General features: G+C 34.7%; 2 protein-coding genes across 4 annotated transcripts; one reads left to right on the plus strand and one right to left on the minus strand.

Moving 5' to 3' along the window:
• The first annotated feature begins 6 nt into the window (after positions 1 to 6).
• Positions 7 to 12,095, plus strand: LOC124303365 (calmodulin-like protein 11). 3 transcript variants are annotated; one of them, XM_046760477.1, is made up of 8 exons: positions 4,385 to 4,715; positions 6,325 to 6,527; positions 6,709 to 6,833; positions 6,919 to 7,005; positions 8,079 to 8,314; positions 8,637 to 8,785; positions 10,236 to 10,424; positions 10,648 to 10,852. In XM_046760477.1, exons 3-7 carry the CDS (start codon positions 6,723 to 6,725, stop codon positions 10,412 to 10,414), a joined length of 762 nt encoding a protein of 253 aa, XP_046616433.1. In that variant the 5' UTR covers positions 4,385 to 4,715; positions 6,325 to 6,527; positions 6,709 to 6,722; the 3' UTR covers positions 10,415 to 10,424; positions 10,648 to 10,852. The 3 variants fall into 3 exon arrangements, with proteins under 3 accessions (XP_046616434.1, XP_046616436.1, XP_046616433.1); XM_046760478.1 differs by lacking the exons at positions 4,385 to 4,715; positions 6,325 to 6,527 and adding an exon at positions 7 to 134; XM_046760480.1 differs by lacking the exon at positions 10,236 to 10,424 and having other exon boundaries at positions 4,384 to 4,715; positions 10,648 to 12,095.
• LOC124303366 (uncharacterized) lies at positions 478 to 1,953 on the minus strand. The gene is made up of 2 exons (XM_046760481.1): positions 1,782 to 1,953; positions 478 to 1,649 (listed from the first exon to the last, which is right to left on the minus strand). The coding sequence occupies exons 1-2, from the start codon at positions 1,948 to 1,950 to the stop codon at positions 1,372 to 1,374; spliced, it is 447 nt and encodes a 148-aa protein (XP_046616437.1). The 5' UTR covers positions 1,951 to 1,953; the 3' UTR covers positions 478 to 1,371.
• Positions 12,096 to 12,326: the final 231 nt, after the last annotated feature.

The raw sequence follows: 12,326 nt of genomic DNA on the forward strand, positions 1-12,326 counted from the left end.
GTAACAGAACGCATAGCTGGTAAAGTAAAGCATTAGATATCTCACGAAGTATGTTGTTGCGTGCTGTTTTGGCCTTGTCACCCGATCCTTACCAGCAGAGCGCATCAGGCTAACAAAAGCATCCCTCTCCCTAGGTAAGACGTACCCATATATTAAATTTCCTTAAAACACAGTTGCGATAGAACGGTTGCATCGGGTTTCGATCGTAGAATAGGCACTACCCTAATGTCAGGAGTACAGCACAGCATAACGTATTACAAAATCACATCATGTCCAGTGTGCAATAACGTCACCGAAACCAAAATTTATTTTACTGTACTTACCACTAGAGTGGACCACCAGCTGTACCTGTGAGCGCGCACGCAGCGCGCGTTGCTTGTTTTTCCGTTTCCGGAGCGCCTATTTTGAACGGTCCAAGTCTAATTCGAAAAGTCTATTCTCAACTTCAACAAATATTGGTATCTGGAAGTTTGTATATTTATTTGTAAGACAGTTATTTTATTTGAGGATACTAAGATTTTTTTTGGATCGAAAGTATATGAAAAAAATCAACACTTTGCTGAATGGTAAAAAATTGAAATTTGTTTCCAATAAATGAGTAAGTATTACAATCAGTTTATGGTTAGACACTCTTTTTCACGACTAAATATTGTTGATTAAGTTACTACGGTAGATTATTATATATATCGTATAAAATTCTAACCTTTACAATTATCATACAGGTATAGATATGATGGATATACATACTCTTATTTTCTATTATACATGTAAAATGTGATAAAATACTTTTTAGTGGTATGTGATGTATATTTTATACATATATCTGGTAAAAATTGTATTGAGATGAGAGAAACTAACTACTCAATATCCAATTCGTGATTGAAATGATTCAGTCAATTTTAACAATGGAAATTTTTGTTCAATTTTATAGCACGCGGCTATAAAAGCTATATAACACGTGTGAAATTACAGGGCCATAAAAATATATAACATTCTCCTACTATTTTACACTTGCACTAAAACTCATGTATACTGTACAAATGGTGCATATCATAATATTCATGTTGTATATGTATAATACATGTAAAGCAAGTTACGTGATTAATAGTATTTACAACTAAAGTGACTCATTAGCTAGTACAAAACTTAAAAATAATAAAATCAATGCTATTCGTCTGTTCGATTTAGATCTTACAGCATATGTTTAAGGTTTAAATAGAATATGATGCATATTCCATTAAATTCACTCGGAAATGAAAAATTCAGACAATTCGTTGTGTGCGTCTCGGAAAACGATTTCACTTTTATAAATATCTATTAACTTAGTATACCTTCTGATTTTTCAATTAAATTGTCCCATGGGTGTAGTTATCAGACTTGTGTCATACTGAAATTCATAACTTTCATATTTTGGGATTCTATGTAATCAGTTACAGTCTCAGCTACAACTTTGGAGAGACCTGGGTTTTGAGCGACCAAGAATTCAAAATCATCGCTAGTTAGTAATTTAATCGACTGTAGGCTTCTACGGATTCGTACAGCAAGCTCACATTTTTGATTTTCTGTGAATTTCATCATAATTAAGTCAGGAATTGATTGAGATTTTTCTTTCGTAAAGTAAGCTGCTGATCCTCCTCCAATTATGGCTCCTGGAAAATGAAATAAGTGGAATGAAAGCAGTAAATTTGAAAGTAATTTGAGGTAAAAGAAACGCAATATAATTATTAAATAAGCTTTCGTCTTAGTTGAAATATAATTGATGATAAATGACAATCTTATACCAATTACTAGTCCAATAGGGTTGATTGTAGCACCAATTATTCCACTAATCAGCGCTGATGTTCCAATATTTAGGATTCTTGAGAAGTTTCTAGATAAGCCAACGCGAACATGTGTAAGCTGAGGTAGTTTTGATACTTTCCACAAAAGTTCCGTTGTCCTAATCTCCATGATCTTATAAGATGATATATTAACGTTAAGTCAACAAAGACATTACAAAGATGAGTGAGGGGGACAGCATATGCATTCAAATGAGTGAGAACAGTTTTCAATGTGAATCTATTGATCAGATATAGTTATATTGTCAGAAATAGTTCACAAGTTTTGGAACTAGAAAATTGCCAACATTGACTGAAGATATGTATAATATATTAATAGGACAAATTGACAATGAAACACAGATAATTTAAAAAATGTATTACACCAAAGACTTGAGAGTGAACCATAAGCTATTTTTTTTTTTTTTATTTGCTCTTTTTTTTGACAAAACATGTCGGACACCAAAGTGGCTTTTTGTGACCTGATTCTCAAAACCAATCAGGTATTTTTTTGGATCACTAGTTAAAGAATGATCCTTAAAATGGAAGAATTGCGGCGAAATAATACTGGACAATGTCAGGACTGCCACAAATTGAGAAAACAATGTATTCAAGATATTTGGCAGCTGGTACATCGAAAAAGTTAAAATAAAACTTCACAATCAACTAAATCCTAGAATCTAAATTCTTATACGAAATTAAAAATTCGCCTGTAGGCATGAGTATGTGTGTACATGTGCTTATTCAGTTTAGTCACACGCTTGTTAGGTTTTGTTATTGAATCTTGGTGATCGGTCAATTATGTATAAATTCGGACACTAATACCTACAGAATTGCTAAATACGACTTTTGCAACTCCCTACAAACTAGGGTGAACAAACTCACGTTCAATTGGTTCAACTCCAAATTAATAAACAAAAACTTACACAGAAGCATTTCTACCTACAATAATGTCCCCCCAGGTGCATATGGGCTACCTAAAATCCACAAAGAAGAAGTCCCATTAAGAATTATAGTCTCCTTTGTCAATAGCCCGACTTATTCCTTATCCAAGTTAATTAATTCATGGCTCACCACAAATATCACCCCTCCCACCTCCAGAGTTAAAGACAGCTTTACTTTAGTTGAAACAATAAAAACATTGATTATTTCAGACAATTACACTTTAATATCGCTAGATGTAATATCTCTTTTCACCAACGTTCCGACAGACCTTGCTATGCACGCAGTAAACAACCGTTGGGCCTCTCTAGAAAAAAAGATCCCAATTCCACTTAGTGAACTAGATAAAGCTTTAAAAATTTGTTTTGATTCGGCAATCTTCAAATTTAACAATGACACATATGCACAACAATTCGGGTTGCCCATGGGATCCCCTCTCTCTCCAATCCTGTCAGATCTTGTCATGGAAGACTTAGAAACGTCATGCATTAGCAATCTAGATTTTGATTTACCCTTCTATTTCCGATATGTTGACGATATTCTAACTGCAGTCCCTAAAGAAAAAATAGATTACACAACGAATATTTTCAACCAGTATCATCCACGACTACAATTCACTATTGAAATAGAAGATAATAACACCATCAATTTCCTAGATTTATTGCTGATACACAACAACAATAAAATCAAAACAGATTGGTTCCACAAAAAAACCAGGTCTCAAAGATATTTGAATTTTAATTCCCACCACCCGATGTCCTACAAGATAGGCACCATCTTTAACCTAGTTGACCGAGCCATCAAACTTTCAAGTACAGAATTCCACGAAAAAAATCTGTCACTCATATATAATATACTAAGATGGACCGATTATCCTCATGGCCTATTACACTAACATATAAATAAGAGAGCTCCCATATCAACAACTTACTTGACAATAATATTGACTCTGCTCCCGCAGCCGACAACAATAGACTTGCCACTACATTTATTCCCATCCCATATGTATCTGGTCTCTCTGAGTCATTGAACCGTCTATTTACCAAACATAATGTCAAGTTTGTGGGAAAAAATTCAAAAGACTTACAAATAGTCTTTGACACAGGAAAAGATAGGATCCCCAAGGGCAAACGATCCAATGTTGTGTATAAAATACCTTGCAATGATTGCAACCAAGTTTATATCGGACAAACTGGCCGCCATCTAAACACCAGAATCAAAGAACATCAACGCAATGTACATGAGATTGAAGAACGTCACACTGCTCTAACAAAACATATGACCAATAAACAACATACTTTTAGCTACGACAATACAAACATCCTTTGTGAAGAACCTAATTATTATAAAAGGCTATTACTAGAAATGTGCAATATTGTAGGACACACTAATTCCGTTAATCTTAGACAAGATGTTGAACATTTAAGTAATATTTACAAACCGCTAATCTCCGCCCACACACCACATATTGTTTAACCTTAACCAGACACATAAAATTAGTGTCTCCATAGCACAGTTTTTTTACATAATTTTTTCACATAATAATTCTTTTGTTTTTTCTGTATATTTGTTTATATTTGGTTCACCTTCACTCTGGATCATAATTGTTTCTCCCATCAGTCGTTATTCACCAGTTGACCCAATCGGTTCAACCAAAAATAATTTTTGTTAGACATGGAGAACATAGTCATAAAGATCCCAGATCCACTTCTTGGACATTGTGCAAACTAATTTTACTGCTAAAAAGACCTTCTTGAAAACCTTTTAATACAATGACATATAGACTGTGAAGATACATAGTTTTTTAATCTTTTTAATTATTGACTTCCAACTTGTAACTCCTACATGTTAAACAACCAGAGGAGGTGACAATGACTACCGTTACTCAAAGAACATTGTCTCCACAAACTGTAAATTATGAATTCGACTGTATCTTAGTCCGCTTACTATAAAAAGGTAAATAACACTCTAAGTCTATCTTTTTTTGAATTAATCAAAATGTACTCACTAACCAATAATATATAATAGCCCTAAGAGTATTACATCTACAGTATTTATTGTCTGATTGTACTTTTCTTATAAAAAATTTATGTTGTTCTTGACAGTTAAATAAATAAATCGTTCTGAAGAGGGCCCATATCCGGGCCGAAACGTTAACAAAAAATACGTTTACATAATTGACCGATCACCAAGATTCAATAACAGATTATATACGAGGTCGAGAATTCCTATCCTTCTTGTTAGGTTTTCCCATGAGGCTGAAGTCAGCAGCTAGAATTAGCAGCGAAACATTTTTATATTTATTCGAATGAGATAGTGAAGTCCAAAAATCAAAATTTTGTGAAATACATTTGACCCCTAAAACTTTTTATAGAATTGTGAGCATAAAAGTAAACTGAATTTTTCTATTCTCAAAAAGTTAAACGTGTTTTGCTACTAACCGTGGCTGCTAGTTTCAGTTTTATGGTTTTCTTGGTTGGATCAGACTTTGGATATGACTTCATATTCTACCAACAAGAGTGGGCTAAATAATTGTCAGACGTGATCAGAACTTCGTCAGTTGCAATATCGCATATACTTATAACTTACACGCACCAAAACTAGCTGTATAATGAATTTAATTTGTAGTGCAAAGGATCGAATGATCTTACGACTAATTTACCTCGGCTTGAATAGTGATAAAATGTACTTCACAAAGATCTTTCACAAATTACGACGTGGCGATCGCACTGACTGCACCGGTTCACCGTCCGCCTTCTTAAATCTAACAAAAAGGGTATTCACCACTGAATGTATATATATATCTATGTTCGTAGTCCCCATGCCCACGGTCTTATATACAGGTCTGAAAACTCCTATGGAAGCCACGATTATTCGTGTCGCTTAGCGAGTGCAAATTTCGATTCTAGCGGCACCACCAGTTGTCGCTGCGGTTTAGTTACCAGTTGACACTCAGGCCCGTATTCATAGTCAGTTCTTAAATTTAAGCACGGTCTTCAGACCCTGAAGTCCTATCTCAAGTCATGGTAAACGAGGACTTAAGACCGTGCTTAAATTTAAGAACTGACTATGAATACGGGCCTCACCACTGCTCGTATACTAAAAAATTGTACGCGTCTTGTCCCCGTTATTTAGTTCCTCTACCTGGCGCTAGTAGACGTCTGACACGCTCGCTGCCCTCGCTGACCGCGCGCAAGCTCGTCAGGTAACTACTAGCGCCACTAGTGGTAGAAATTGGTGGCAGAATCGAGGGACATTTTGCGAACCACTTTTAGTAGCGCGTGTCAGGGGTGGTTACCAGGATAACAATAACCTCAATAAGTACGATGAGTGAACGTAGTGAGCGAATACCCATATACATATATGCGAATACCACGGCTTGTTGGACCCCCCCCTCGGCCCCGCTGCCGCTGTTGATAAGATCGCAACGAACCTAGTGGCGACTAGTGACACAAAAACTGCTTCAATAAGCGACATACCTCCTCCAATGGTATTTCCAAACCTGCCCAATACCTTTGAACCCTGCCTTTGAATATCCCCCTCTCTAGGTACGGACATTTTATAGGTCCACGTCAGTGCGCTGTGCGATAGGATGGAGCGACTAAAGAGTGAAGTACCTATGACGAATGTTCTGTACTACGTACCGCACAACATAACATAACCACAATCATAAATTTGCAACGTGTTGTGTGTGCAACAACTTAACAGATACCTTATAAGATTCACGCATCTAGGAAATATTTAGGAACAAATTATAACATAAAAAAGGTAGGTACACATTCCACATACATTATCCTGCACGTTGACGATGTAACAACATTTAGAAAGCTGTGAACAATTAGGCCGAATATTCTTCACCAGTTCGTATCAATGTACCAGCTGTTAGTCAGATAACTTCTGACGGGCCCTCTCCTTGTATGGGAAATTAACTCTGCTATTTCTTCCCCAGATAAGTGCTCAAAAATGAACTCGTTAGTGTGGATATGTGTTATACTATTGGGACAATGTTATATGGGAATTAATGCACAGGGTCAAAGAGTTGCACCGGGAGTTCCACCCCAACATTATCAACAGGTTTGTAAGAGACACTTGACTTGTATCCATTTAATTTTTTTGACACATTTCTGTTCAGGATAATGTACTTAAATCTTCTTTGTAGCCACCACAGCCGCATCAGGTTCATCAGCAGCAACAAATCCATCAGCAACAACAAATCCACCAACAACAAGTTCATCAACAGCAACAGGTGATATACCACATAGAACTTTTCATTGTTTGGTTGCTCAAAATTATTTCCTGTAAAATATGTGACCAGAAATTGAACCAGGCTGAAAATAAGAGGTTTCAATCTTTGGTAATGATTAAGTATACCTTCAAAATTTGGGTCTTTATCTGTAACTGTTTCGGAGGAAATGTAATGTAAAGACATCTCAAAATGATCAAAAGTCATATTTTGATTTAAAATCCATGCTTTTATTTTCACCTAAGGCGATGAAGAGTAAAAAAACTTGCATATTTATATCAGTCGTTATAAAGTATTCTCCACCGTTTGTTTTGTATGATTTATTTCATATTCTTATAGTTATGCATATGTCGGGTTATCTACTTGAAGAAATATTTAGGTGATTGATCTATGCTTACGCTCTTACGCGTCATGTGTTGTTATAAGCAAGTGATGCTAATGAAGTCACATAAGTTTGATTAAGTATAGCGTAGCATAATTTGACAAGGATTTGTCATTATTTTTGGGTTCCAGTCACAATGCTTACTTTTAACATATAGGTACTAATTCCTTTCTTACTCTGATCTACTTTTAACCCTAGATCAGTAACGTAATTTTTTTTTTACCCATTCCAGTAACGGGGGGTGAAAAAACACCTCAATCTTGTAAATCCCACCTTCCGAGTACATCATATCATTAAGAGTCTTATAGAGTCTCATTTTCTTGGTTTTTTAATAAAGAATCACGTGGGCCAAAAAACTTTTTGCATAATATCCAAAAAAGTGGTTAAAAATTAGTTTGGGTAGAGTCAAAAATGCAAGCTGTTCTCTTGTGGTAGGAAATTTCAGTTCGCATGGGGTGTTTTTCACCAACCATTACCATTCTAGAATTAAAAAACTTACTCGCTATAGTTTGCTTGGGATCATAGATTTCTAGGTATATGTGACTTACGAAATTTTTGGACAGATATAATTTTCAAATACCCCGAGAGAAACTCGTGTAAATTATTATTATACTAGATTTGTGTGATTGTACCATCAGAATCTCATGAAGGAGTGAATTGTCAGTTTCTCTACAAAATGTACTCCATTTTATAGTTTCAGCAAGTACCAGTACAACAAGTTCCTGTACAACCAGTTCCTCTCCAGCAGCAACCTCAAGTTCAACATGTGCCGGTACCACAGCAGCAGCAGCAGCAGCAGCAGCCGCAACAACAACAACAACAACAACAACAACAACAACAACAGCAGCAACAAGTGCCACATGGTCATAACCATGGGGTACCGCAGCCAGGACAAATTCTCAATGCTGCAAATATTGAGCACGAAAAGGCGTAAGTCTAGATGCAAATTTTACGTAAGGTTGATAGTAGAAGTGTGAGTCATATAACTTTGCCATTTTCTCTCCAATATCAGAATATTATTGTAACGGTATTTATTTATTCTTAGAAAAAATAATATCAAAGTATAATAGCCTTTAAACGTGTTATTTTCAATTTTTCAGCACTTATTTCGAGTATACTCGGTACTGTCGTAGTTAATCAAAGAAATAGCTATTGCCAATTCTTGAATTATTTTCAACAATTTCTATCCAGAAGTTGAAAGAGAATGAATAATGTATATTACCTTAATTTGGTATCTCTTTTTTGCAATCAGACACATAGCAGAGCACATGGAAATACCTATGGACACAAATAAAATGACGGATCAGGAGTTACAGTTCCATTATTTCAAAATGCATGATGCAGACAATAATAACAAATTGGATGGTTGTGAGCTTATAAAATCTCTCATCCATTGGCATGGTATGTACTTCAATTAGTTTTGTTCGTCATTTTCTAACTTTGGTGAAGGGGATATAGTGTTTTTATTTGCGTATTTGAAAATAAAAATTTGCTATAGTACTTGATCCAACTGTGGATCGTTCGAATACAGGATGTAATTATGCATCTTATGTAAGATGCGTCCGGTCTCAGTGTGGCTGAAATTATTTAATTCCATTATTTGATGAATCCTTTCTTTCTCAATAATACTCCATATTAGAATCAATTATTGATTCCAGATTAATCAAAACTGTGCTAATAAATCAATTAATCTGTTGGAATGTTGAAAAAGACTCTACCAATGCTTATACAATAGAATGTCGATTATTTGAACATCAATTATCCATATGGTGATTTAGTTCTATTGAATCGTCAATCATCTGAATGATGATTCGGTTGAATCAACTGTCAGTTATGCAACAGATTATTCAGTTTAAATTTATGTTTTTTCGAATAACAGACTGTTATATACATTATTGCGCGACGTCGTGTGGTCAAACTTGCACAGCGTACCTCTCCGCTGCCTGCCTGATATGAGCTGGAACGCATTCGGTTTTCCAGTCAGAGTCCTTATTCGCCTGCAGAGCTGTAAAAAAGCGAGCCCTGATATTGAATCTGATGTTTTATGTACAATAATGCTCATTAATGCCTTGGGCTTCCGATTAACTTCTTTTCGGTCTGAAACAAAATGCGAGTTTGATTCTATACAAATTATGTGAAAATAACTGCCAATCTCTCGTGCCAGGTCCATCGCCAGTCATTGTCACATAATTCGTATGGAATCAAGCTCGCATCTTGTATTGGACCGAATACAAGTTAGCTGGAAGCCTAAGGCACTAATGAAAATTATTGTACGTATTCTGTCACGCTCAACGAATTACCTTTTTTTTCACACTGTTCGGTTATCCGAATGATGCCCGCTTCCAATCATTTCGCATAATAGATGCTCTGCCATATCAGTCTTTTCTAGTTCACAGCTTAATTCCTAATATGCTGCACTTTGTGAACAATTTTTATAGGCCGTATTATTAATCAAGTTGTGTTCTAAAGATTACTTTCAAGGTATTACCTCTAAGCTCTTGAGATAGAAATAAGGTGATTTTGGTTAAACCTCGTCTGAAGATACGATTATTAATATGATCCTAATAGGTGGTTCAATAAACTTATTCATTTACGGTTTGAGCAGCCTTTGTTTAGTACTGCTCTTGTCACAGAAGTTTGTAACAAAAAATTGTGAAGAAATTTGAAAAACTTGAGCTCAGGTTATAAAAGCAACAAATTTTATGTGAATATTTTATGCAGCATCCATATACTGGATTTATGATGTGATGGTGTATAAAATTGTTCTTTAATGTTATGTGATGGTTCTTGTCTTTGGCTTTTGAGTGACGTCTGGCATTGCTTTGTGTTTTTGTTGGTTTCTGGTACACAGAGCAAGGGAGTAAGGAGCCTGGGACACCTCATGCTGAGGAAAAAATATTTAAGGATGATGAGCTGGTTGCTTTAATTGACCCAATTTTGGGTATGGATGATACGAACAAAGATGGTTTTATCGATTATCCTGAATTTATTCAGGCACAGCAAAAAGCTGCAGCCACTGGACGACCATAAACTCGTTCAGGTAAGGTCATAGTTGGTTGTGATTCAGGTACACGATACCTTCGTAATAATGTGTATAATGATTTTGTACTGTACCCTTAGCTTTAAGCATACATGCCGTATTTTACGTTTGTTATTCTATGTTGCTTAGTAGAAAGAATTCAGCACTGCCATTTGACCAAATGTCATACAAAGTAATAACAAGTAAGATATATTGTAATTTTATTATTGACGAATGTGTTTAGAGACAGAAGAAGAAGGCATGCAGGCAGAAAACTATACGGACGCGCAGTTGTTGAACGTGGTTGAAGCAGTTATGAGTTCGACTGATGTTGATGATGACGGGTACATTACATGGTCTGAGTTTATCGCCAGAAACAGTTGAACTAGGTCACATTCCGTATAAAATGATATAGGTTTATTCTTGAAAATTATGAACAAAAGATGAAACAAAAAAAATTTGATGACGAATTTAATAAATTGAGATTTAGTTTTAGTTTTAATTATAATTTATTCACTCGGAATATCGGAGTTTGCAGTTGCCCTTCACTGCTGGTTAAGTTTTCATGTCGTTTGCTGGAAATAAAATAATTTTTCATCGAATAAACAATTAACAAATCAAAAACGGTTAACCAATATTATCGCGGAACACAAGAGAAATCGGAACTTTGCCCAAAAAACATTGAAATAATGAAAAATGTAATTGAAGACTGTACTAGTTGAGAAAAACAAAGACAGCACGTTTACTGCACCGATACTAGACATTTTATAGGCGGTTCAAAACATTACGGTATACATAGCAACGTCCAATCTGTATATATGATCATGGTTCTTGTTATAATCTACATCTTGTATCCATTACGTAATTACTTACAATTACATTAAAAGATGTTAAATATTTTGAAAACAAATATCGCTCAATGAAAAATCAGTAATCACTGATCCCAACTGGGCTCGCTCATTCGGATGGTTTGTGTAACTTTCTCTTAAAATAGTCAAATATCTTCCTTACTTCTCTATACAGTTCTATTTTTTTTGAATGTATAGTGCCAATGAGGTACAAATTGTTTATGCTTTTCAGAGTTTATTAACTGAATCATAATCAACGATCATAATTCCTTAACAGGTACAACGGCAAACCATTTTGGTAGCAAATATTGTCACTTTGATCTGTCGTAATATTACACCGCCGTAAATTACAATACTTTGAACTTTTGTACATCGAGTTACCATCTGAGTGTATAACTTAAGTGAATATATTATAGTCAAATATTTATATAATTTTCTCTTTAAACTTATATTTACCCTAGATCGAACGCGAAAAAAAATGTAAATAATGATATGCATACAGACCAGGTATTTTATAACAATTACTGTATGCAAAGAAATTTGGGTTGTGCAAATGTTTCAAGTGATATGATTATTTCAAGTTAAACATTTTATAATGAGTGGGTGAATTGTTTTTGTGCGTTTTATATATCGAAGAAAATGAAGATAAGAAGTAAGACAAAAGTAAAGACTAAAATAATTATCATATTGCACTGTCTATGTAGCACTTGATCCGTGTTAATAAACACTTACAAATCGACCCACTTGTCATCGCTCACTAGCAATGACAATTACTAGTTCGAACGTATCAAGTGAACATTTTATATTTTATATACAAATAAATCGTTATTATTTTAAAAGTTGAGCCTTCTTGTACTTTATCCATAACCTCTATTAATGGATTTGCATTTTTAGTTACATTATGAATCAATTCTGTTTTATTAATAAAAATAAATACTATATATAGCAATCAAAACTAGTAATATGCATAAACTAAACATTTGTAATTGTTATCTTATAATGACCCTAATTTATCTAATCATTTATTTTTACTTGAATCTTGTAATTCTATCATCTAGAAATATAATGTACCTAC

This window comes from Neodiprion virginianus, chromosome 4 (assembly GCF_021901495.1).
Source record: "Neodiprion virginianus isolate iyNeoVirg1 chromosome 4, iyNeoVirg1.1, whole genome shotgun sequence".
Classification (NCBI taxonomy): Eukaryota; Metazoa; Arthropoda; class Insecta; order Hymenoptera; family Diprionidae; genus Neodiprion; species Neodiprion virginianus.